Source organism: Rhinichthys klamathensis, unplaced genomic scaffold, assembly GCF_029890125.1.
Source record: "Rhinichthys klamathensis goyatoka isolate OS25496 unplaced genomic scaffold, OSU_Roscu_1.1 h1tg000134l_1, whole genome shotgun sequence".
In the NCBI taxonomy this organism is placed as follows: domain Eukaryota; kingdom Metazoa; phylum Chordata; class Actinopteri; order Cypriniformes; family Leuciscidae; genus Rhinichthys; species Rhinichthys klamathensis.
The window spans coordinates 277,752-303,339 of NW_026606669.1; the positions used below are offsets into that span (position 1 = coordinate 277,752).

At 37.6% G+C, this 25,588-nt stretch overlaps 3 protein-coding genes across 6 annotated transcripts; 1 reads left to right on the plus strand and 2 right to left on the minus strand.

The window, feature by feature from the left end:
- Positions 1 to 543: 543 nt before the first annotated feature.
- On the minus strand, positions 544 to 4,762 carry LOC130089591 (holocytochrome c-type synthase). Its single transcript, XM_056256986.1, has 7 exons — positions 4,657 to 4,762; positions 3,838 to 3,937; positions 3,051 to 3,226; positions 2,808 to 2,956; positions 2,606 to 2,725; positions 2,435 to 2,521; positions 544 to 752 (listed from the first exon to the last, which is right to left on the minus strand). The coding sequence occupies exons 2-7, from the start codon at positions 3,932 to 3,934 to the stop codon at positions 560 to 562; spliced, it is 822 nt and encodes a 273-aa protein (XP_056112961.1). The 5' UTR covers positions 3,935 to 3,937; positions 4,657 to 4,762; the 3' UTR covers positions 544 to 559.
- Positions 4,763 to 5,600: 838 nt separating this feature from the next.
- On the minus strand, positions 5,601 to 9,379 carry si:dkey-10f21.4 (Transmembrane protein 56-B-like). Of its 3 annotated transcripts, none has more exons than XM_056256989.1 (7): positions 9,123 to 9,379; positions 7,948 to 8,114; positions 7,777 to 7,866; positions 7,594 to 7,652; positions 6,820 to 6,914; positions 6,658 to 6,731; positions 5,601 to 6,577 (listed from the first exon to the last, which is right to left on the minus strand). In XM_056256989.1, exons 2-7 carry the CDS (start codon positions 8,100 to 8,102, stop codon positions 6,259 to 6,261), a joined length of 792 nt encoding a protein of 263 aa, XP_056112964.1. In that variant the 5' UTR covers positions 8,103 to 8,114; positions 9,123 to 9,379; the 3' UTR covers positions 5,601 to 6,258. The 3 variants fall into 3 exon arrangements, with proteins under 3 accessions (XP_056112964.1, XP_056112963.1, XP_056112962.1); XM_056256988.1 differs by lacking the exon at positions 9,123 to 9,379 and adding an exon at positions 8,279 to 8,751; XM_056256987.1 differs by lacking the exon at positions 9,123 to 9,379 and adding an exon at positions 8,241 to 8,751.
- A 2,026-nt stretch (positions 9,380 to 11,405) lies between these two features.
- Positions 11,406 to 24,758, plus strand: cnn3b (calponin 3, acidic b). 2 transcript variants are annotated; one of them, XM_056256983.1, is made up of 7 exons: positions 11,411 to 11,676; positions 18,845 to 18,966; positions 19,947 to 20,013; positions 20,133 to 20,270; positions 20,373 to 20,489; positions 20,646 to 20,792; positions 23,717 to 24,758. In XM_056256983.1, exons 1-7 carry the CDS (start codon positions 11,620 to 11,622, stop codon positions 24,062 to 24,064), a joined length of 996 nt encoding a protein of 331 aa, XP_056112958.1. In that variant the 5' UTR covers positions 11,411 to 11,619; the 3' UTR covers positions 24,065 to 24,758. The 2 variants fall into 2 exon arrangements, with proteins under 2 accessions (XP_056112957.1, XP_056112958.1); XM_056256982.1 differs by having other exon boundaries at positions 11,406 to 11,676; positions 20,133 to 20,489.
- Positions 24,759 to 25,588: the final 830 nt, after the last annotated feature.

Below are 25,588 nucleotides of genomic sequence, written 5' to 3' on the forward strand. Positions count from 1 at the left end.
CTGCTAATAAATACTTGTTAATAGGTCGTTTTATTGTAAAACAGCGTTGCACAAAATTGCAATCCCTAGAATGCTCATACAAATGATAATATCTAAAGAAAATGAAATTGTACACCATTGTACACCAGTATGCCTATAAACGATCCTCTTGTTTGACAGCATCTAAACAAAGTATTTTATATTTGTTCTGTAGATTGAAATATTTCACCTTCATATTTTGTTTTGAACATCATGTCAGTAGCAAATAAAAAAAAACACTGCAAGAGAGCATTTTAATGAACATTATAATAGATTCCTTTAACAACTGACTTTATGGCAGAAATAAATACAGTTGATAAGCAAGAAAACAGCAGTAAATGAAGAAAAACTAAAAAGTATGTATCAGAGTATTTACACAGTAGCTGGATTTATTATTCATAAAACAGAATATTTGCATGCCAGAATGCCTAAGAAGGTCAATCTGATTCTATTTGCAAAAAAAAAAAAAAAAAAAAAACATTATATAAATATGAGTTCCTTTATATCCTATAGATCACACAAGACTCAGTGTGGAGAATATTCATGTGGCGGTCCAACGCCACCAGGCCACTTTCATACGGTCCCAAACAGCTCCTAAGGAATCGAAGGCAGGACGCACGTCAAGGATAGTATGCTTAGACACCTGGCCTCCATCGTAGTAGTCTATCACATATCTGACATCTTTTCCACACCGGTCAATAATCCAGTCATGCCTGTCAAACGGTAGCTCATGCCTACAACACAGGACCAAAAGAACCTTATTATATCTGACGATGACATTGAAATTTTCCTGAAGATGATCACAGATGGGGTTTTTTTGAGAGAGAGAGAGAGAGAGAGAGAGAGAGAGAGAGAGAGAGAGAGAGAGAGAGAGAGAGAGAGAGAGAGAGAGAGAGAGAGAGAGAGAGAGAGAGAGAGAGAGAGAGAGAGAGAGAGAGAGAGAGAGAGAGAGAGAGAGAGAGAGAGAGAGAGAGAGAGAGAGAGAGAGAGAGAGAGAGAGAAGCATTCAAGCAAAAATATCAAATCAATTTTATTAAGGCAGGGATTTTCAATCTTTTAGATGCCACAGACCCCCAATGATCATCTTTCTGCGAGGAATTTCCATCCTAAAATGTAAAAGGCAGCTATATATTTTCATGTATAAAGTTTAAAAAATATATATATATTATACATGTGTAAAATATTTAGTCAATGTATTCTTTTTCTACTCACTGTAGTACTGAACTACCTACTATATGCAAGTTATTTTTATCAAGTTATTTTGAATTAAATGTATTAATTGATTATTTATTTATTTAAATCAAATTTCATTTAATATATTTTTATTTGAATCAATTTATTTAGTTAAATCATATTTTTATCATTTTTTTTTTTACACTGCTTTTCCTATTTTTTAATTTAAATTAATTAATCAAATGTATACATTTAGTATTATATTTATTTTATTGAAATGTTTTTGATATTCATTTAAATAATAACTTATTTATATTCTTTTAAAATCACATTTATTTATTTTAATTTAATTTATTTTTGTACACATTGCTTTTCTCGAAACTTCTCCACTGTCCCCCAGCACTCCCTTGTGGCCCCATGGGAGTCCCCGGACACCAGTTTTAAAGGATTAGTTCACTTTTAAAAAAACTTTTGCTGATAATTTACTCACCCCCATGTCATCCAAGATGTCCATGTCTTTCTTTCTTCAGTCGAAAAGAAATTAATGTTTTTGATGAAAACATTCCAGGATTTTTCTCCATATAATGCACTTCAATGGTAGCCAAACGGTTCAAGGTCTAAATGACCGTTTCAGTTCAGCTTCAAAGGGCTTTAAACGATACCAGACGATGAATAAGGGTCTTATCTAGCGAAACGATCGGTCATTTCAAAAATAAATAAAAAAGTTAAAGTGTTATAGGCACAAATGCTCGCCTTGCGAACTCTCCTGTTCGAACTCGTTCATCAAAATGAACAAATCTTTTTTCGAGTCAATTACTCTAAAAAAGATTCGTTCATTTTGATGAACGAGTCAATGACTCTAAAAAAGATTCGTTCATTTTGATGTACGAGTTCGAACAGGAGAGTTCGCAAGGCGAGCATTTGTGCCTATAACAATTTAACTTTTTTATTTATTTTTGAAATGACAGATCGTTTCTCTAGATAAGACCCTTATTCATCGTCTGGTATCGTTTAAAGCCCTTTGAAGCTGAACTGAAACGGTCATTTAGACCTTGAACCGTTTGGCTACCATTGAAAACCATTATATGGAGAAAAATCCTGGAATGTTTTCATCAAAAACCTTAATTTCTTTTCGACTGAAGAAAGAAAGACATGGACATCTTGGATGACATGGGGGTGAGTAAATTATCAGCAAAAGTTTTTTAAAAAGTGAACTAATCCTTTAAGGGATACCGTTACTTACCCCATCCAGTGGCGAAATCTGGCTCTGGGTGAAAAGTCTTTTGCTTTGCCACCAAACCTTAGAAGAGAAGGTCCACATGGGCATTCTCTGTGGAGAACAACAGCAGAACATCAGGAATCTTCTACTCTGAGACATCTGAGGATACACAGCTGCCTTTAACATGTGACCTACTTGGAATGGAGCTTTTCCCATCTCAGGATTTCCTGCCAGGCTTGCTCATTATTCTGGTTGTGAATCCTGATGATGTTTGTCATATCTTTTTCTTTGATATCATCTTTGTTCCAGCGCCACCTGGTGGAAGTTTGAGTCATAAGCAATGAAGGTGATTATGCTAATTAGATGCACATTGCTTTTTCCTCCCTCGGGAACTCACCCTTTTCTCAGCATGGCATTCCAGAACATCTGCTCTGAGGGATAAACCCAGTTCTGCTCAGATCCACCACGAGGGATGGTAGATTCCTCTCTTTTAACAGACAGGGGGAACGGTTGACCAGGTGTAGGTTGCTGGTTAGGTGGTGGCATCTATAGAGAACAGAAAATAAATAAGGCTGAATGGTAGAAAGGAGTCTCAGTACATCTAAACATCCAGGTAACCAATTTCAAAGGGGCAAAGTACCATGTTTGCTGGATTAATGTCAGACAATGTGGGTTTAGCCCCGTCAGCAGCTCTCATAGGGCACTCTACAAATTCATAAGCCCTGGCCTGATGTGTTGGTACATCGGGTGCTTTCTCTAGCTGATCGCTAGCAGGAGCAGACACCTGATGCATTGGACATTCTGGCGGAGGGGCACCTGTTGGGGATGTTAAGAAGGAAAACTGAGGAGAACATTGAGATTAAACCTGTGTATTCTGTAATTCTGTATATAAGGGCTGCAACAACTGATCAATACAATCGATCATAATCGATAATGAAAATAATCTACAGCAAATTTAATTAATGATTTATTGTCTGTGCGCTGTGCATGGAAAAACGGGTTAAAATATAAACTACGTTCTAAACACACAAAACAAATGATTGTTTACCATCTACTTTTTAAAGTAGAAGTTAAAGCTAAATTAAAAATATTAATAATGTTAGAATGCATTTTGTCATAGAAATGCATTGTTAAAGTGACGTGACTGGTGGATGATAATCATGCACATAATTTATGGCACAGCCTAGAGCCTATAGATACGTTCGCTATATTGCCTACAATTATTATTTTTAAATAAGGAGTCTTTGTTAGATTTTTTTCTTCCGATTAGTCGAGTATATAATGGACAAATTAATCGATTAAGAAAATAATTGTTAGTTGCTGCAGCCCTGCTGTACATGTAAAAAAAACACACACAAAAAAAACCCCTGGATTTTTCTAGATAACTGATTATTATAATTGCTGAAGTACTGGAGTAACCTTCTCACTTTTAATAACATCTTGATGCATCGGACAGCCCTTTGGTGGCACCATGATGCCCTCTGCCTTCACGGTGCCTGTAGGGCTGGACATAGTGTCTCCCATCAGCTTCACAGACAAAAAAAGACAAAATAACACAGTAAGTCTTTACATTTAGCATATTACTGCTGTTAGGCTATATATACAGTACATGGCATGCATGCATAAAATGCTTTAATAACATCTGAACTCAACTATTGTGTTCTTGCTTGATACATGCAGGATTTTGTGAATCAGAGACTTTTGAGAACATACCTTGTCTTCATTTTTTTAATATAGTTTTTATTAATAATATTATGATTGATGCAAATTCAACATACAAGAAATAACAACATATATTACTAGTATTCCCACATATCAAGCCAAAGTACACTGGGGAGTATCTACATTAGAAATTAAGAAGAGATATAAAGTGTTTTTGCCTTATAGTTGTCAAACTGTACATCTGATTGGCTGCTGTGTCACTATGAATAAACATTGAAAATCTTTACACGTGTCTTCCTTTCTCTATCCCAGTCCGTGGACTTCAAGATCAAATGTTATTGATATCTGCAGAATTTACTACAAACTTATGCTTTTGGGAAGTTGTGCAACAAATGTTATACAAGACTCCTCTCTTATAGAACGGTATGTAACAAGTTACACATGCATAAGATAAAAGCATGTACTAGTCTGTCCAGGTGGCGGCATTAACAGCTCGTATTGTTCAAATTACACTGTTAAAACTACTGTACATGCGCAAAATATCTCTGATAAAATACTAACCGCTATATAACAGTAACACTTACCTCACACCTCTACTGTCAATGTCGTTCACCAAAAATATGCCTCATATCCCAAGATGCTCTGGGTCATTGCATCACGCCGTGTGTGTGGCACGCATGGGCATCCAGATGCATACTGCCCCCTAGAGGATTGGAGTTTGTATTTTTATTTTATTTAAATGACGATCTAGTTTAAAAATACAATTATTTTAAAATGGTAATAATCATTTTTATTATATTATTTTACTCACTGAATATTCTGAACCATCAATTCCATCAATTGTTTCATGGGGAGAGCATTTCAAAAGAGCATTTTAAAAAGAAAAGGTTTTTGCTGTGGTAAGTTATGGATCTCAAATATTGTAAAATCCTATCACTAAAATATGCCTTCAGTTAAACACTAAGTTGTTTATGACCGAAACACGTTACTTTTTTAGAGTTTTAAAAGAGAGGAACTCGGTTGAACAAGTCAGTCACACCAATTATTTGCTTACTTAAAAGATTTGAGATTTTGAGAGTAACAAGCAAAACACCACTCGTGAGCAACACTGCATGTTTCTAAGTGAATTATACAGTTTTGTAATAACTAACATAATAAAATTGGCTAAATGTACTCATGTGACCTCACACTGTAAAGTGTAAAACTGAGCAGTTTATTCATTGTCACACCACAGAAACACACATCCAGTCCATTACATGAGCATTTTTGACATCACAGTATAGGCTAATAGAAATTCATTCCAGTTGGAATAGCTCATATAGGCCTACCTTTTTCAAGTCATATCATTGCTGATGTTTAACCGCATAGGCCTACCTAACGGTGAAGTAAATAATGATAAATAACCTGAAAAGCCTTATCTTATTGAAGCTTACATAATTGTCATTATTATTCCAAATCCAACTGGCAAGCCACATACTACAAAAAGCTTATACATGGCTGCATCACGTTATAGAAACACATATTATATAACATAGTCCCACCTGATGTTTTCCATTCCAGACATACATAATACTCTCCATATATGCAATAATTATACGCAGACATGCATGGTTTCTCGAGTACAAATCCTGCAAAACCAGGAACTTTCACCTATACATGTAACCCACATTTCCACTATACATTTATAATGTCATATATTTCTCTCTATATATAACCTTATCCATATTGTAGTCAAAAAGTTGTTTATCGTGGTCTACAGACACACACTGTGAATCCTTGTGGAAGTTCAGATGTGCTGTCGCTTTGTTGATTGCATTGATAAAGGCAAGTTGGTTGATCTTAATAGCAGCTTTATAATAAATAGTGCAACCACAACTATTGTCCTGATTGTATATTTGATCAGACTCTTGCCACTTAATCACCTGATTTTTTTAAACTGAAAGAGCGTTTGTGATTTAATTCCTCCAGTTGAGTCCATATTTGAAGATGACATCATGTAAGTCATCATTAATACAACGACTGGCTTTCTAAGCTCTCGATTTGTTGGTTTGAAACTCAAAACTGCTGTCACGGCATTACAGCAGCAGGAAGTAATACAAACATATGCACTCCAGCATAGGACATGATACTAGATGGATGGTTTGTGTGCTGATGTATTCAGTTTCTGTTTGTATCTCCATGTCATGTCAGTCTGTCTTTCTAGTTTCCATCTCAGTTCCTGCTTTTCTCGACCAGGCTGAGTGAAGGACTTTGAGACATCCACGGATGATTCTGCGCATCCACATGAGGTTCATAACATCCAAAGACACGCTAGAAATAACCCAGGCACTGCGGCCTCCCAGAGGTAACTTGTAGAAGTCATCTGTGCCAAAGACCGAGTACATATGGCTGTAGTAGCCTGGAATGACTGCGATCCTCACCAAGAAGAATGCAAATGCCATGGCAACACCATTAACCAAACTCGGTTTGGAAAGTTTGTGGTAGCCCAACATGTGAAAAAACCAACTGGAAGACGTTAAAAAAATGCAATTAGAAAATGTGCTTCATTGTATGGTTTTACATCTATATTTTTACATATTACTCACCGCTGGTTGACAAAGGGGGTGGAGAATTCTGAGAGCAGACGGAAATTAGCAAAGTAAGGCAATATCCCTTGACTCTACAGAAAAAGAAAAAGCACAAAATGGCATTGGAAGTCTTGTGGAAGTTAGAGACACCAGAGCAGACCGGCTGGAAACACAACTTACCAGCACATAGTAGTATGCATAGAGAGCAGCAAAATGATGTATGACAAAGTATTTCTCTCCAATTGACTCCCATGAAGTAAACATGAGCAGGAGATCTGAAGAGGAACAGAGAATGTTCTTTGCGAGAGTAACATCAAGTAAAAAGCAGAAACATATTTTCCATACACCTTCAATACATTAATGTAATATTAATCATTATTCCTAAAAATATATATTTTTTCAAAGTAAAAAGTAATTTTTACAAATACCGTATAGGCTATCATTAATTAAGTGAAAAAATATTTTAAAAAGTAAAACATTTGTTAAAATATTTTTTCCTATAAGAAATAATAAAAGTACTAAATACGGGTTTCTTTTCACTTTTTTCTTTATTATATCAAGACATTTTTTTTACATAATGCCCCCCAAAATTATCAAAATTGTTTTAATTCAGAAATTAAAAATGTGCTAAGGTGTATTCAATAATCGAATATAAATTGCACATATGTATATCACAAATGCGCTTTTTAAAATACATTTAAAAAAAATGTTACGGACAATTTTTTTTTTAGCCTACATTATTTTTTTTTATTAAATATTAAAAACCAATTAAGCAGTTTTGTTAAACAATTTGTTTTTCTAAAAAATAATAATAAAAGTTAATAAATTAAAATTCAGAAATTGAACAATGCTCATCATAGAAGAAATGTATTTAAATCATTATGAACTGCATTTTTCTATCTATTTTTGCATAAATGAATAGATATAGCATCACATCATTAACCCTTCACTCACCAGAGATGAGGTAGCCTGAGGTAATGGCCACATTTAGTTTCACCAGTGTGGCATCTCCCCTGTAATCACAAATTCTTAGAGGTTTGAGTGTTCAAGTTCAGACTGTACTGTTTGGACAGAAACAATGTTGCATAAGAAGTTGTGCCACCACATTTGTAATGGATTAGATCTATAAATCCTCACCAGACTGGGTCTTTCTGGATAGGTTCATCAAAGATATATATGTAGAGGCAGAAAAGTCCCACAACCAGGGCGTGCACTGTTGAGACGGTCCTTTGAGGAAAAAGAGAGACCTTCCAACTTTAGTCAAATTCGCTATATAAAAACATGCATTTAGAAGATAAAATCTGACACCTGGAGTTCCACTCCGTCCTTTGTGTAGGGCTGAGCCCGAGGAAGCCTTTGGAGAGGTGCTGAGACACCCAAGGGCTACCTCTATGGAACAGCCACTGGAAGCCCAGGAAGCTCCATGTTACAACCACCAGCACCTGCAGGCTGAGAGGCTCCATGCCAGCTGAGCCCTAGAGAGAGAGAGAGAGAGAGAGAGAGAGAGAGAGAGAGAGAGAGACAGCGGCGAACGTTCAGCAAAACCCCAGCCCAACACACATTAATCACCCGCCTCTTTAACAAAACAAAATGTTTCTTACTCCAGACCGGTTGCGAACATAAAAGCCCCAGTCATCACCTGAGCTGCCGCAGTACCTCTCTCCTGCCAAATCCCCCGGTATAAATAAGCATTTGCATATGTGCTGACACAGACATCAAGAGGTCAGGCGACTCCAACACGTCTCAGATTGCTTCATCCGTGATTTATGGAGCCACGAGTGGCTTTTGTCCAGTCTGAAATGCATTCGGGTCGCAGAGATCCTGGCGTCCCAAAAGAAACAGCTGATTGTGTGTTGGGTTTGTGCTGCATACACAAACTTCTATCCTGGCTGAGGGGAGCGTGTCCTGCAGTATGGACAGCGATCGAAATGAAACAGCTGGAAATCAATGCGTGTGATCAATGTTGCATTGTTATGGTCTACTGGGACAGGACCACTCCCTTGTTTTGTCCTCGTACCCTTGAAAAAGGCATCAAGCTTCAGTGTTTTTGGTAATTGATAGTAGTATAGGAGGAAGTCAAGCCGGCATGACCTTGTCAGATTTGAATTCTACTGATTGTCTCACATGTACATTTATGCATTTAGGAGATCCTTTTATCCAAAGCAACTTACAAAAGAAGAACAAAACCAAGGAGCCGACAATATAATAAACAATGCTAAAGAAGCAAGCTAAAGAGGAGAAATGTAGAGAATAATGTGAGTGTGTAAGTGCACTGAACATACAGGAGTAAAACACAACAAAAAAACAGCCAAATAATCAGGAAACAAAATGCTGTAGGTCATGCTGTCTTTATCATTTTCTGTGTCGGATTCTTCGGTTCAATCATTCATTCACTTTCTTTTGCAATTCATTTTCTCTAGCAGTCCTTCTTTTTGGCGACTAAAAGATTAAATGAAGTCAAAATAATGCATGATCAGACTTACCCTTTCCGTTATGAAAGACCCATTTTGAACTGGCCATGGAGCATGTTCATGAGGTGAACACAGCTGGACACGGGGATGAACGCAGGGTTTAAGTGACCTTCTCTCTCTCTATTCTCCATATTCACTCAGCAAGTGCTTTCTCTTCTATGCAGTTGTCCAGTGTAATTTTATATCTATCCTAAATTAACTTCATTGCATAGAGGAACCACTAGATGGAGCAAGACATCCAACTTTTTTCTCTCCTTGATAGCAAATGAGCTTCAGGCAAATGTGTTAGACCAGGAGGGGGTGGTTGGTACTAGCCTACTGTCCGAACAATGACACTATTGGTGAATGAATGAATGAATGAATGTTGTATATTTAGCTAGGGTTGCCCTGTCGTCCTCAATTTCCTGAATCCTCGCCCTAAATTATCAGACTTAACCAAACAAAATAAACCCAAATCACTCCAAAGGTAAAACTGAGTCTTCTTGTATTTAGAGCCATAATGGAGCGGTTAGTCTTGCCCTGCATCTTCAGGTAATAACATCCCATCCACCTCTAAAGCACAGTTGTTGTTGTTGTTGTTGTTGAGTCCCTCTGCATGCTGTGCCTCAGGGATCATGGAGCAACAAGGCATTCCTGTTTGATGAACCGTTCTCCCCCAGAAGAGTTCTGCTCATGGAAAATTAAAGTGATGTTGTGCCCAAATGTGGCCTATATATTTTTACTTTATTAGCTCTGTGTTATATAACAGAATAGTGGAAACTTATAGCAAACTAGATGCTGGCTGAAATGAATACTCAAAACAGGTTTACTGGAGACGGAAAAGGGGGAAATTCTGTTGCTGACTAAACATTCCTTTTCATGTCTTGTTGAGTGAAATATTCATGGGTTTTGTGTAACCTGTTGATTTACTGGAAAACTGCAAACATGCATGATAAAGGAAAAGAAACTTGGAATTTAAGTAGTTTAAACATTTTATCAATCGTGACACAAAAGTCATAATTATGACATTTTATAATATTTTCCACTTTTTATGTCATAAATTTGGCTTTTTATGTCAGAATTATGATTTACCAAAGCATTAATTTCTTGCATGGCAGAAATTGCCTTAAATAGCTACTTTACTGATTTAAATGGGACAAACTCATATGCCAGTATTAATGTTACAATTTTACACAGTGGTGGGTCTTGTGTTTGTCCTGTCTGGGAACAATCACTTACAATGGCAAACACACCTTGTTTCCCGACAGACTCTTTGTTTCATCACTATAGTGATGGGCTAAACACGCGCCCGCTATATCATTAGAATGCAAGTTTTGTCTTGTCCTTAATTAATTGCATGTCTAGGCACGATGGTACTTTCCATTTTTATTATAAATCAGGGGCTGAAAACCATAATGCTATGGCATGTTTCATCTTCAGAAGTGATAGACATCTGATGATGTTAAAAAAAAAAGTCATTATAGCATTACACGACGTGGCATTGAATGCTGAACCCAAACATTTCCGAGGAGGAATTCAAAAGGTGAGAGAAATCTCTTTATGTCTGGGATGAATTATTTCTGGCCTTGACTCTTTATTGGTGTTTCCTGGACAATAGTGTCTCCTGATAGCGAGGCTCAGGAAACACATGTTGAGAGGGGGCTGAACTCCACATGTAGGAGTAGGATGTCCCACAACCACAAGCGTACGTTAAACAGTCTAAATATGCAATCGGTAAAAATAAATGAACAATGAAATCGTCTATTGTTTTGCTCAAAGGTATTTTTTTAATACTTTTCTCTATTTTCTGTATTATGAGTTAGGCCTACATTATGCTACAATGATTTGTATTTTGTAGGCCTATTTATGTTTTAATATTAGACATTTTGAAACAATACATTATAGCCTACTATTAATAATAATAAAAAAGATCTCGTACTAGAGCGTGGGCTTACGTTTTAAATATTTATAGTCTGCTGACGTTGCTTGGTGAACGGTCTTGTAGCGTCCACCGTGGCGTCCAGGCCTGCGTTTCCCAAAAGCATCGTAAAACCATTGCCACCAAACCTCTCTACGATCAACTTTCCTCAAGATGCTTTCGAGAAAATCAGCCCGATATCGTCCAAGCACGCAAATCTATTAATATTTATGAGCTAAACTTCCACCGTAGCCATTTCACAAGCGCCACAAACCAACGTCTGCGTTTCAGCCAATCAGGAAGCGACACTGTGTTGCGTCACGCAAACTGATTAATATTCCCAACTCAAGCCTTCACCGTAGTAGATTTCGTAAATTCGCTTACGCTCAGCAGCAGACCTTCTGCTCTTCTTTAATTACTTTGCTGAGCAGAGAGAGTTTAGTGCATCCGCTCAGCTGGGACAAATCGGCAGTCATTTTTGACTAGCCTAAACTCACGTATTTGTTGCTTTTTTTAAAGTTGTGCAAAAGATCTTTTCTCGAACAAGGAAAGCCAAGTAAGAAATCGTGAGATTTCTGATCATTTCTTTGGTGCGACGTGAAATAAAACACAATGACTCAGTTCAACAAGGGCCCTGCATATGGTTTATCAGCTGAAGTGAGAAGTAAGGTAAGGTTTGAATGCTTTTACAGTGTACTTTAACGTCAGCTGATTAGTTTGTAATGTGTCTTTGCATTGCAAATGTTTATAGGTATGAAAGTGTAACTGTCTCAAACCAAAAATGCTTACCTAGAGTCAGCTTTTCAGGCATCACAGACATGTTCAGAATCAAAAAATGTCGTATAATTTAGTACTAAGCGTGCTTAGGATAGCCGAAGGCGCTGTCCCTGTAACAGTTAACGTTAGGTTTTGAGATAAAGCCTTTGTGTTTCATTTTCACCTGGTTCCTTTGATTTGTTTGTACTGAGATTTTGATTTTAGGGTCGTTGCCATCTTTGTTTTACTACTAATTGATTTTTTTGTTTTGTTTATAAAGCACAATTCCTCATACTTTTGTACGTAGAAAGAATAAATAGTCCGTGTTTCATGTCGCACAACCCTACTTTCAATGAATGAAACTTTTTACGCACGCGACGTGATTTGCTTTTCTCGACATGTTGAGATGCTGTTTGTCATTTGCAAGACGCAAACCTTGACATTTCAGGTTTTATTCTGTTAGTAAAGGTTGGTAAAGCTTGCCTGCTGTAACCTGATGTGTTGGTGGGTCATCATGGGGTCTTTTGTTGAGTTCTGGGTGGAGCTCCAGTTTGAGAGAAAGAAACGAGGCTGCCGCATGCTCTCTGCAGATAAACTCACAAACACTAATAAAACCAATAAATGATGACATTATTAGTCCAAATACGCGTCAATGCGTGTATAATAAAGGTTTAGTGAGATTAACGATGTCATTTCTTCTGGTTTGTGTGGAAATGTGTTATGGGAACTTTGGCCGAGGTGATGCGCGTGCAGGCAGCATCTCATTTTAAACCGGAGTTTTCTTTCGTTTTTAAAGGACTTGATATTTAAACATGTTGTGTGGCATAATTTTCCGTACTTTTGTAGTTAACATATTTGTAGGCGCTCCTTTTGGATTTTTTTTTTAATTTGTAAAACAATCCATTTAAGTTCAACCTTGTTTGAGTTTTATTTAATTGTTTTGGGAGGGGGTGTTCAGGAAAAGGTTAAAGCGTCACTTAATCACACTGGCTTTTCTGCTAAATTGCCAAGCGACTGTTTTTTTTATTTTTATTTCGTAATGTTTCTTGTTTTCTCTGCACATAAATATACCATAAAATGTTATTTGATTTATTTAATCAAAGGTCTGAAAACTAGACCTAAACGAATAGTTCAGCTAAACCATTGCTCCTAACTATTGTTTTTATTTATGTCCCATATGCTTATTTTCTTGCATGCAAAATGACCTAGTCCTGCACTAATGATGGTCCATCTGGTGCACCTGGGATTAACTTTCTTGCTCAAGGGATCAATTCCACATTCACACACCTGGGTTAGAACCTGCAGACTTTTTGTTAGCGGCTAAGACCTTTAACCATTAGGCTACAATCTTCTTTGTTGTCTTAATTGCTTATCACATTTGAAAATCACACAAAGACGACGCACCCCTAGTGTCTGTGGTTGGTCATTTTAGTGCTTTTCAACAGTATTCCCATCACACACACCATGTATCTCATTAATTGTGTACGTGCGTGTGTTTAGTCAGAATGAGTGGGAGGGTGGGCAAACAATGTAAACCACAGTGGGGTGATGCTTTCTTGAGTCCTTTGCCATCTGCAGAGGTGTGAGGCCACTTGCCCCCAGCTGACTTTCATTAGCACTTTGTTGGGATGCCATGCAAATATCTGGAGAGAACTTACTGTAGGAAACTCCATTACTAATAGGAAATTTGGTGGTGGTTTGAAATACAATTCAGATTTTTACAGATGCGTCCCAGTCTGGATCCTCTGGCCGCTCAAATAGGATTTCAAATGGTCTTTTGCGTCTCTCTTTACGTGTAACGCAATGATAACGTCAAAACTGGTGACGGAAACACACCGCACCTCTTGCTGCACAGCGAAGCTGGCCATGACTACAGCACGCAACATCACAATATTTACCAGTCTTTTTTAAAAGTCTGTTTAAAAAAAAAAAAAAAGTATTTTAAGGCCCCAATACTTCAAGTGGAATCGGAGAACAAACTGGTTAATTTCTTCTGTTTAGTCCATCGAGGTCAGACGTCCGCGAGTAAAAACATGAACACACTGGAGAGCCGCTTTATTGTAGAAAATGAAGTTGTAATTCTAATTGAAAGAGACGCTGACACTTATGTTTAGTACTGTAAAGCTGTTTGCAATAGGCTGCATTGTACAAAGTGGTTTATAAACGTGACATGGTTTGACTGGATTGCTGAATTGCAGAGCTTGTGCAAATGTCCTCAACGCTATGATCAGATGCTGTCTTAAGGCCCCGATATACTTCAAGTTACATCGAAGAATGAACTGATGTGACGACATTTCGAACAAAATCAGGCCAAAACGAACTTCATTTGGGGTCCGTTTTTCATGTTAATTACGGTAAAGCTTCTTAATTGTAAGCAATCCATTGTATAAAGTGAACCGTAAATAAACGTGACGTGACTGTAGAGTGCCGAATTGCATAGCCCGTGCAAACATATCCACGTTACTATGATCAGATGCTTTTATTTAAAAAAAATGCTTGCTGTTTTCTCAATTTTGTTGTTTTGTTATTGAGAGGAAAACGCACGGCACGGCACATATTTCCATATTTATCTAAACACCGCTCAGCAGTGTGGGTGGCATCGGCATCACAATGTTCACTAACAGTATACCACTGGTCATGTATTTCGAACTTCTTTTTAGCCTGAAACGAAAACCTAAAAAGAACTTTGCTCTGAGTATATCAGGGCCTTTATGCTCACCTAGCAAGAGATTATTTCATCAAATGCAGTAAAAGCAGTATTATTGTGAAATATTTTCTATTTGAATATATTTTGAAAAATAATGTGTTCCTGTGATGCAAAGAATTTTCATATAAACCAATTGTTATGCGCGAACGCATCTTGTAGTCTGTATATACACCACAGACCTTGCTGCCACATTTAGTCTGGTAGACATTTCCAGAGCAACGGAGTGAATTATTGATCAGCAGAAACTGCTGTGCTTTTCACCAAGTTCTTTCACAGCATTCGATCTTTGTTAAAGCTCTTCCCTCCAGCAAATAACCGCATTGTAGGCAGGATCCTTTCCCTCTGTGTAGCTCTGGCTGGATTCCTTAAGTACTTCCTGCAAGTGTTTCTTTTTTATTATGCTCGGTTTTTGACCCCCACATGATTGGTTTTGTCCATGAGGCCAGCAGAACTCCCAACATGTTGTTCTCACAGGGCCACATACAGATGTTCTCCCAGTTTTCTCAGTCTTCAGGAACTTCACTCTCTGCTCTGGGTCGAGGGACTCTGTCTGGAAACATGTATCAATGCTCTCCTACATGTTTTTTCTTCCTTTTCCTTAAATGCTCTAGTAGGAACACAAGCTCTATTGTGTGGAAAATGGCAAGTGGACAGCTGGATGTGAAGACTCTACTGATGTCCTAGTTGCAGAGCGGTATAAGATGGTGATAAAGGAGTCTGATATGGGCTATGAGAAGGATTCAGAGGGAGATCGTGTTGCTCTCATCAGCCTTTAGCTGCTGCGTGTGCTATTTGAATCTTCTTTTGGGCCTATACTGGCTCTTTATTGGGACTTTTTCAAGTTGGGTAGAAAGATCAGTTGTTGTTTTTTGGCGAATGCTCTATGCAAGGCCTAAATGTTTGCTTACTGTTGCTTTAGTAGGAATTTCTCTCTTCCATTGTAACGGTGCTGGTGCTTTAATCCTCTGACCTCTCTGAGTACTATGATTTTTAGTAGGGAGGCACCTATTAAACATCTGTGCCAACACCAATAATTACTTTCATGTTTTAATAACATTTTATCTAAATAAATGAAACATAAAATGCTATAAACAAAAATCTGGTGTAGCCTATTAAATATTCACCTGGTGAATTTAAGCATCACAGTTATAATGTACAGTGCAATGGAAGATAAATATACATTTTGAGATTTTTCTGAAGATTACATTTAAAAGTGATATTAAATAATAGTGTTTTAAAACTGCAAGTGAATGTCAGGTGAAGCAAAATAAATCTAAATGTAAAAATAGGGGAAATTATCATGAATGATTATTCAATATTGACTAAAATGAAAGACTCTAATATCGGTTGATATGTATGTATCTCTTGAACATCTCTCGTTTTTATGTGCAAAAGTAACTTGATTTGCTTTTTTTTTACACCATCATAAATTGCTTTAAATGCAACAATCAGAAGTTATAATTAAATTCAATGGCAAATAATTCACACAGGTGATATTTGGAAATCGTAGTATTGTGGATTACAAAATAAATTTTTGGGGCCGCTGTGAAAAGCAACATGTATTGGAACAGGATGTCTGTCAGCTTTCTCAAGGGTAAATGTGTGTTGTGAATTGGGTGGAAACAAGGTTTTTCAGCTTTATCTTGCTCTGATGAGGTTTATTTTTTAGTGTACATTGTGTTGTTTGTTTTAGTGTTTTAGGATCCACATTAAGTGTGACAAACACCTCAGGCATTGTGTGATAAGTGATGATTATCTCCTTTTCTTGTGTTTAAGGAGACTTGACAATAACACTTTAATAATAGGGTATATGGTCTCAATTCAAGTTCTGCTTGTCATTCATCACTGTCATTCCTTCACCCCAACCAGAAGACACTAGGAGTGATGCCTGCTGTATACTCATGGTGACACATGGAAGGTCCTCTGTTTGTTTGTTTTGCTGTTGTTTTTGTCAGACTCATTTCCTGTTGAACTAATGCTGACACATAGCTGAAGTAAAAGACCACAACAGTTTATAGAGCACAACAGTTGTGTTCCCAAAGTGAAAATCCCTTTCATTTTTATTTTTTTAGAGATATTTTGAGTGAGAATGTATAAATCTTTTAGAATAGACCTGCCATGAGCTTTTAGGTTTTATGTATGTCAGGGGGATTTTCAGCACTTAAAATCGCTGAAATCCCAGTCAAGAACTACATGGGAAATCTAAAATATTTATTTATTTATTATTTGATTATTTATCAATTGTTTTATTCATTTAAAACAATGACTAAGTTCTGCAGTAACATCTAGGGATACACATCACGATATATCGGCCACCATATTTGTATCGGCCAATATATGATAATTTGTAATGATATAGTTTATGACCCAATAAGAAAATTTGGCTGATATATCAAAGCTCATAAATAATGGATTATTTCCTTCAGCTGAGACGCTTAGATACACACTGTTCACCATGATGGTTTTGAATTGCTTGAAATATGATTGGAATCACTTCATAAAGTTAAGTGCAACATGTGCAGCGCAAGTCTACATAAAATTATAATAACACTACTGTAAAATGTTGTTAATTCGTTGTACGCCCGTAGTTTACCATGTCGTTACGGGAAGAGCACATCCACAACAGAGTTAAACCTTTGACTATAAGGCTTGTGCATTGACAGCCTTTTGTTTTGTGCAATTATAAGTTGTAATATATTTATTTTGTGTACAGTATATCGGTTTTATATCATAGGATGCTTTTAATTTTTAATTTTAAAACTTACACTGGTTCAAATAGGCTACTGTATATGTTTGATTTATGCAGAAGTGCTTAGGACTGAACATGGCTTCTAATGGTGAGACTTGTTTTTGTAATAATTAGGCTTGCAAAAGTTATATAAAAATGTGGATTTAGATTTATCAGCCAATATATCCCCCCCTCCCCTTTAATGTTCTCATTTCCCTAAAGAAGTTTGAGTTGTGGTTCATCTTATAGCCTAGTTGTTTGGTTTGGGTCAAGGCTTTGAAATGTTTATTGAGAAATGGAAGAATTGTTTGAAATGCCTGTGGGGAAAATGAATGGGGGAAATATTTCTTGAACCAAAGGGGCGGTCAATGTTCTGCTCCAATTGTCCTCTCATAATGAAGGACTTCTTAAAGAAACAGACAAAGTTTTATGTCTTTTGAAAGTGTCTTTTTTTATATGAATGTTAAGGCCTTAAATTGTTATACAAGGTAAAAGGAAAGTTTCTCAATTGCTATTTATTTCTTGAAGGGGACAAAAGAGTTGTCCCTAGAAGCGGACATGTTTTAGCTTGTCACCTCTTTGGAACCTCACACATTTCATTCAGCTGAAGTTAAGAACCAAACTGCTATTGTTTGGTTGATAGAATATGTTTTACAAATCATTTACAAGTGATTTTCAAGACCAGACTAGTTGAAGGCATTTAAAGTGACATTGGACGTAAGGACTACCTCTCAAACATGAAGTGACTTGATTTAATTGATACAAAACTTGTGCATAATTTAACCTGTTAACCGTTACCCCCATTTTTTTTTTTTTAAATCATTCTGTTTGATCAGTCCGAACGTAGTGTTTACATGAACGCTAAATAAAGTGATCGGGTTGATGTGACAAACATCAAATCGGATTTAATCTTTTGACATACACAGAAATCACTGTTGTCACATGCTAATCATTGTTTTAAAAAGCAGTATATTTATTTAAATATTTATATTTTTGGTCGTAATTAGGAGATGGCAAGCACACAAAGCTTTGTGCCATGATGCTTATATTAATCAAGCAGTTAAAATCAGTCTTCAGATGAGAGTCCGGATTGGGTTTTTATACACAGATTGTAATTGGAATACAATGCTCCATGTAAACGCACCTACTGACAGTTAACAAGCTAATCTATTTGAAAGTCTATAGAGGCTTTTTTTTGTAGGCAAGATAAGTCCTTTCAATACTTTTCTGTTTGCTGAATGGCAGTAATGGGGCCTGACAGGCGTCTGGAGCTGCTCCTGAAGCCAGAGTTCACAGATGGGGCAACGCTCTGTAATTTCCTGTCCATCTTACTGTGCTTGGCTCCAGTCCCGCACAAACTACCCAGAGATGAAGATGAGACGGTTTTCCAAAACTAACCTCAAAACATGACGGCACATGCACGCTCAAAAACCCGTTGTTTTGGAAGTTTATGAATTTATGAATTGAAAGTTTCCATGCACGTGTTCTCAGTTCCAGTTATTTAGGTTCACCAGGGAAACTGTTGCTACCTAACCTTACCATACTTTATTGGCACCCTATCAGTTGCAATGAATGTCTTTTTGTGTGGCAGGCCTTGGATTACATATGGAGTTTTCAGTATCTCTCTCTCTCTCTGGTCCCTGTAGATCGCTCAGAAGTACGACCTGCAGAAGGAGGAGGAGCTGAAGTACTGGATTGAGGATGTAACGGGCATGCCAATCGGAGAAAACTTCCAGATGGGATTGAAGGATGGTGTCATACTGTGCGAGTGAGTCTATGAGCATGATGGAAACCATCATGTGCATTTCAGTTTGATTAGGAACTCAAAAGATTGGAGCACAGATGGCTGTGCTTGTTTGTGTTTGTTTGGCTCTTCTCAGCCCCACCTGTAACCTTTTGTCTTGTTATTGTATCCCTACAACACACCAAATTATGAAGTGATTAAAATGTTCAGACCTGAGACCCCCCAAAAAAACCTTGTGCCAAGCTCAAACCATGTGTTGTTCATATTATAACCATCTAGTCTGGCGTTCACAACTTCTTTTGTTTGCTGTTGCCCTAAAAAAACTTTTTAGACAGAAACGTTCTGTCTAATGTTATCTTGGTATACACTACCATTACATTTTTTTATGTTTTTGAAAGAAGTCTCTTATGCTTACAAAGGCAGAATGTATTTGATTGAAAATGAAGTTTGAAACGGTAATATTGTGGAATATTTTTACAATTTAAAATATTTTTTCTATTTTAATATATTTTAAAATGTTATTTATTCCTGTGTCATTAAAGCAGAATTTTCAGCATCATTACTCCAGTCTTCAATGTCACATGATCCTTCAGAAATCATTCTGATATGCTGATTTGAAAGTGTGATCAGTTTGTATTTTTGAGTTTTAAGTATAATTTTATATATGTACACATCACTTGTGAAAACGGTACCAAAGTGAATAAAAAAAATATTTCTTATCAGTGTTGAAAACAGTTATGCTGCTTAATTTTTTTGTGGAAACTGTTGTTATTTTTTTTCAGGATTCTTTGATGAATAGAAAGTTCAAAAGATCAGCTTTTATTTGAAATGTAAATCATTTATAACATTATAAATGTTTTTACTGTTTGATCAATGTAATGTGTCCTTGCTTAAAAAAAGGATTGCTTTCTTTAAAAAAAAAGTTGCTGACCTTACACTTTTGAAACATCAGACCATGTAAGTTGAGTGTCTCATATAAGATGTAATATTTGTCTTTCTCATAGGCTTATTAATAAACTTCAGCCAGGATCCATTAAGAAAACCAACCACTCCAAACTTAACTGGCACAAGGTGAGGGGAAAACTGTTTATGTATAGCATTGTTTCAATGTTGTTATATGGATTTTTCTTATCGTTTCAAGTCGGGTTTTTTTTTTAGCAAAATCACTTTTCTTATTCTTTTCACTGAAGCTTGAGAACCTGGGGAACTTCATCAAAGCCATTCTTGCTTATGGCCTGAAGCCTAACGACATCTTTGAGGCTAATGATCTGTTCGAAAATGGGAATTTGACTCAAGTTCAGACCACACTTCTTGCCCTGGCCAACATGGTGAGTTCTGTGCAAAACATCGTTGTGGAGATGATAAAAGTTTTTATTTGGAGTTGTTGTAATAATGCCACTTTCATTCTTTTCTTTTTTTCTTTTTCAAAGGCAAAAACTAAAGGTATGGACACAAAAGTCGACATTGGTGTAAAGTATGCGGACAAGCAGTACCCCAAATTTGATGATGAGAAACTGAAGGCTGGTCAATGTGTGATTGGACTGCAGGTGTGACTTCAGTTGGTTCATATTTGTTGTGGCTTTGGGAAACCAAAAACTTGTTGCTGTAACTTTTTTTATTTTTGGTCGGGGTGGATTATCTTCTGTAAGTTTACCTCAATCATGCTTTGTATATTTATATATATCCTTTATTTTCTTGGCTAGATGGGGACAAATAAATGCGCAAGTCAGGCTGGAATGACCGCATATGGCACCAGGAGACATCTGTATGACCCAAAGACTCAAGCAGACAAGCCTTTTGACCAAACCACAATCAGCCTGCAGATGGGAACTAATAAAGGAGCAAGCCAGGTGAGACAAATCTATCATTTACTTATCTTTGAATCTGATATGAATGTATTTGCAAACTGAGTTTTCAGTGCCTCCATTGATATAACCAAAACCTCATTGGTTATGCGTCACATACACGCATACATTTGAGCTTCTGTGTTTACCATATGTTATGTGCTCTATGAATGTGTGTCAATCACTTTTTAGACGTAAATAAAAGCCTAAATTAAGCCTGTAGCACACAAAGTGATCTTGTCTCTTAGTTTACAAGACTTGGATTTAACTTAATTCTACTGATTCGCATAGATTTGTTTTAATATGCCTTTATTACATTTTTGGATCTTTTTAAGTTTTACTTATCTGGACTTTCAATGAAGGGACAGAAAATGAATACAGTAAATGACAGAATTTTCGTTTTTGGGTGAACTATCCCTTTTTTAAGTGTGGTCACATACCTTTGTACATCAGAATCCTGCGGGCATAATGCTGTCATCTCAATAGGAATCCACACAATCCGTAATATCACATGAGGGGAAAAACTTCCCATGTGTATTTCACGTCAGATTTAAGTTTATTTGAACATTTAGCACACAAATTTGCCACATTTACCAATATAAAGCTGCCTGTTTTGGATACATTGCATCGCTAATATATTGACAATGGATCTACTTGCTGACGTTACGCTAATGGGATCAGGCCTTAAGACATGGGCGTCCAATCCTGCTCCCGTAGGGCCAATGTCCTGCAGAGTTCAGCTCCAACCTGCCCCAAACATACTAGGTTACGTCTCAAACAGCTCCCTAACTTCCAAGGGCGTGAATCAGTATATCATGTACACGAATTGGGCTCTGCTAAGGATAGTAAAGGTCGCTGGCTCACTACACATTAAGACACGGATGATACTACTACTGGCGACATGACAACATCCTCCTTGTACGACATCACTACTGGTATTTATGAACAACACCAGAACTGATATCGTTCTGACATTGAGTGCGTTTACATGCACGTTCTTAACCCGATTATGCTTAATAAGCTGACATGCACATGATCATGTAAACGCTTTAACCCCTTTTCCATTTTCGGAGTAAGGTCATGAACAGTTTAAGCATAAACTGATCATCACAGCTAGATTTTTGCCCCTTGCGCTGATTTCGCCCAGCATGTAAACGCATTATTGGCTTATTGAAGTGGGCATGTGTGACAGGAAGCGCATCCAGACAGAGCGAGCATTTTGCAATAAGGGAGGAGGAAATATATTACAAACTCAGACGCAAATTATTACATTTTGACGTCACTACCAGGAAATAACCTGATTTATTAATAAAGTCTTGTAAACGTGGTTTACTTGCATTGTCTGGTTATTGGTTTGCATGTAAACCTGGATAACCGTTATTTCTATTGGCTGATTTTTGTGAGTTCTCCTTTAAGGGAACACAGTGAGCATTGATGGTCCCTGGTTTTCACTGTGCGTTGAGCGAACATGTCAGTGCACTGGAAGGATTTTGCGATTGAGACAGCCCTTAAAATGACCGACTCCCTGGTCAGTGCCCTGATTACTAAATTAGGGAGCTGATTGAGACACACGCCTAGTTTCTAGTGATCATCAAGACTTGATTAGTTGGTTCAGGTGTGTTTAATTGGATTGGAACTAAACCCTGCAGCACTGTGGACCTCCAGGGGCAGGATTGGACACCCCTGCTTTAAAGTCAGCATGAAACGGAAGTTACAATAATCTTTTCTTCCCTGTTGTGATGTATATCCAAGTGAAACTGCTTATTGAACAAGTAAAAATGAATGTACGGCGGGACTTGATTTTGTCCATCAGGAATTGATGGTTTGGATGGTTGTGGTCTGCTATTTTTCAATCTCACACGGGTGACAGGTTGTCCTGCTCTCGTGCCGAAAAACTCGTCATCTGAGAAGAGATGTCGCTGCAAGAGGGAGGGGAAGTTATTTTGATTAAAGATTACAAGGGCACTTGAATTTAAATGTGCAAAACGCAAGTCTCTGAGTTTTTGCAGAACTACGCCCCCTCTGGTGACAAGCGAAACTGCAACTAGAGTTGTGCACGCTCATGGACCACACGCATCTTTTATTGGATATGTTTTATGTTTCATGTTGTACTATTCTTCCGAACACAATTCCTAGTTTATGAAACTGTTCACTAACAATGGTAGTAAAACCAATTCTGATTGTACATGTATCTAGCTTACACTAAAGCATCACACATTTTACGCATCGTCATTTGTTGTCATACATAGATTGGCCGTATCAAACATTAGAGACTGGGCTATATCTTACCGTTTTATCAAGAAAAAAGCCAACTGAGGATCCTGTTTGAGACCAAGAGCAGACCGGAGATCTCTCCATTTGTTGAATGCCTTCCCGAGGTTGACTCTCGTCTTACTCCGACGCCTGTCTGACTCCAATTTGGACCTTTTGGTGGCACTAGACAAAATTTTTCTTTTCTTTACTTTACGTGGAGTTTGCGTTGGGGTTTGGAATGGACTACAAGCCGGTCTCTTTGAATCCATCTTCTACCTTTGACGCAGGAGTTGTCTTCGCTGATGCGGAGAATGGCGGCGCCGGCGAATACACAAACCTGCGAGACATAGCCTGTTGAGCGTGACGTCACGCCCAGTCTCAAATTCGAGCCCGAATTCCTCTTATATATTTTACTGTACAGGATTATAGAGGCAATCTCAGTGCGCAGAGAAGGGCTCATTCAGCCCATCAGGCAGTTCTTTAAGCATGTATAGGATAGAAAAACAGGTATTTTTAACATGAAAAGTTGCGCAATGCACCTTTAAACAAAATATGTGCATGGATAAATCCTTTATAATAAATACGGTACTGCAATATTCCATAAAAAAAAAAATTGTCAATTAAAACATCCTAGGACTTGTCAGTTTTGACTTTATTCACCCTTTCTTCTCTTTCAGGCTGGCATGTCGGCCCCCGGCACCAGGAGGGACATTTTCGACCAGAAAGTGGCTGTCCAGCCTCTAGACAACTCCACCATCTCACTGCAAATGGGCACCAACAAGGTGGCCTCTCAGAAGGGCATGAGCGTGTACGGGCTGGGCAGGCAGGTGTACGATCCCAAATACTGCTCCTCCCCCACTGAGCCCACCATCCACAGCAATGGCAGCCAGGGCACAGGCACCAACGACTCCGAGATCAGCGACAGCGACTACCAGGCTGAATACCAAGGGGAGTATCAGGATGAATACCAGGCAGACTACCACAGTGAATACAGAGCCCCCTATGACCATGGGATTGACTATTAAACTGCAGGCGTACAGCACAGATGAATATTTTTGGATCTTTGCATCAACAAAGCGAGTTGTTTTTTCCCCTCGCTGGCCTTTTTTTATATGACAAGAAACGGATGTTTAGAGGAGTGTTTCTATATCATCATTCCTCTATTGATTATACAGTATTTTATTAGGTAGATAGACAATAGACTATAGTTTTAAAGGTTTGGTCCTTTTAAAAGTTGAGATGTGTTAGAGAAGTGAAAGTATTCGCCAAATGTCATTCATGACATATTAACCACAATCTGTATCCCTAGATTTAAACTCATTTTGAGCATCAGGCTCCGATGTGTATGATTTGGTTTAGCAATGGAATTTCTAGCATTTATTTTATACAGATTTCTAGTTCACAAACTGACTGCAGTACAAAAAAAGACACCCAGAAAGATTCAACAATTCCCAGGCCAATTTAAGCATTGTTGCTTTTTAAGAGTTTTTTTTTTAAGTGTATTTTTTACTTCCTGTGTTTAATTCATTTGACCAAACAAGACATTGCTAAATTGTGCCATAGTCCCTTGTATATGTTAGGACCAACTCATATCTCCTTTTACCCTTCCCCTCTTCCCAATCATCTTGTATTTATTGCCAGTAATACTCAATAGAGACTGCAATTCTGTTGAATGGCTCTTTTGTTTTGTCTTTTAAATGAATAAAGTTTTTAATTTTCTGTTGTCATTCTGGTTAAATGGAAAAACTTTTTGGGTTTCTCAATAGAAAAAAAAAATCTGATGAAAACCTGTCATTTTATGATCCGCTCCACCATGAGGGAATCTTATCTTTGCTGAACCATTCTGGAAATGATGCGCCCTCGCGTTTGGACAAGCGGGAATGAGGGAGTCTAAATGCTGCCTTGTGTCAGAAGGGAAAGGGAAACAGAGCTGTAAAGTAAAAAACACATCCAGCAGTCTGTCTGATCTCAGAGCAGTAGTGAAGCTTGGAGGACAAGGACTGGCCGGTATAAAGGGTTCGTGAGAAAAGCACCAAACCCCCACCTCTTCCCGCAAACACCCTGACGGGGAATAATCCCTGCTTTGTGTGCCTGTGGAATTTGGCTCTGATAATGCAGCACTCAATTAGACAGTCTGACAGAACAGCACAGGTTTCTCCTAGCAACGCTCCCTTTGTATCAAATGTTACTCTATAAGCAGCTCGAAAGCTTCTACCTTGCGTTGGGAAGAGTAAGTTAGTAGTTTTCCAAGTGTGTTCTGGTAGGAATTTCTACAGAAATGTACTGCTGTTGTGCTCCCTGTCCTTAAAGGGACGGTTCACCCAATAAAAATTCTGTCATCATTTACTCACCCTCATGTCATTCCAAACCTCTTGACTTTTTTCTGTTGAATTTAAAGAAAGTATTTAGAGAAATGTCTATCCCTCAGTGGTTTTCCAAAACATTGTTTCTCAACATTCAAAATATCTTTTGTGTTTCACAGAAAGATGGGTTTGAAACATGAAGGTGAGTAAATGACAGAATTTGTATTAATGGCTGAACTATCCTTA

Excerpts from the sequence above, each read along its gene's own strand:
- LOC130089591 (XM_056256986.1), bottom strand. The coding sequence starts at position 3,934 with ATGGGAGACACTATGTCCAGCCCTACAGGCACCGTGAAGGCAGAGGGC. Across the intron at positions 3,227-3,837 it reads GCATCAAGATGTTATTAAAA|GTGCCCCTCCGCCAGAATGT; the intron begins GTGAGAAGGTTA and ends CATCCCCAACAG. Across the intron at positions 753-2,434 it reads AGATTTCGCCACTGGATGGG|GCATGAGCTACCGTTTGACA; the intron begins GTAAGTAACGGT and ends CCTGTGTTGTAG.
- si:dkey-10f21.4 (XM_056256989.1), bottom strand. The coding sequence starts at position 8,102 with ATGGAGCCTCTCAGCCTGCAGGTGCTGGTGGTTGTAACATGGAGCTTC. Across the intron at positions 7,653-7,776 it reads ATCCAGAAAGACCCAGTCTG|GGGAGATGCCACACTGGTGA; the intron begins GTGAGGATTTAT and ends TTGTGATTACAG. Across the intron at positions 6,578-6,657 it reads ACCCCCTTTGTCAACCAGCG|TTGGTTTTTTCACATGTTGG; the intron begins GTGAGTAATATG and ends AACGTCTTCCAG.
- cnn3b (XM_056256982.1), top strand. The coding sequence starts at position 11,620 with ATGACTCAGTTCAACAAGGGCCCTGCATATGGTTTATCAGCTGAAGTG. Across the intron at positions 18,967-19,946 it reads GATGGTGTCATACTGTGCGA|GCTTATTAATAAACTTCAGC; the intron begins GTGAGTCTATGA and ends TCTTTCTCATAG. Across the intron at positions 20,793-23,716 it reads CTAATAAAGGAGCAAGCCAG|GCTGGCATGTCGGCCCCCGG; the intron begins GTGAGACAAATC and ends CTTCTCTTTCAG.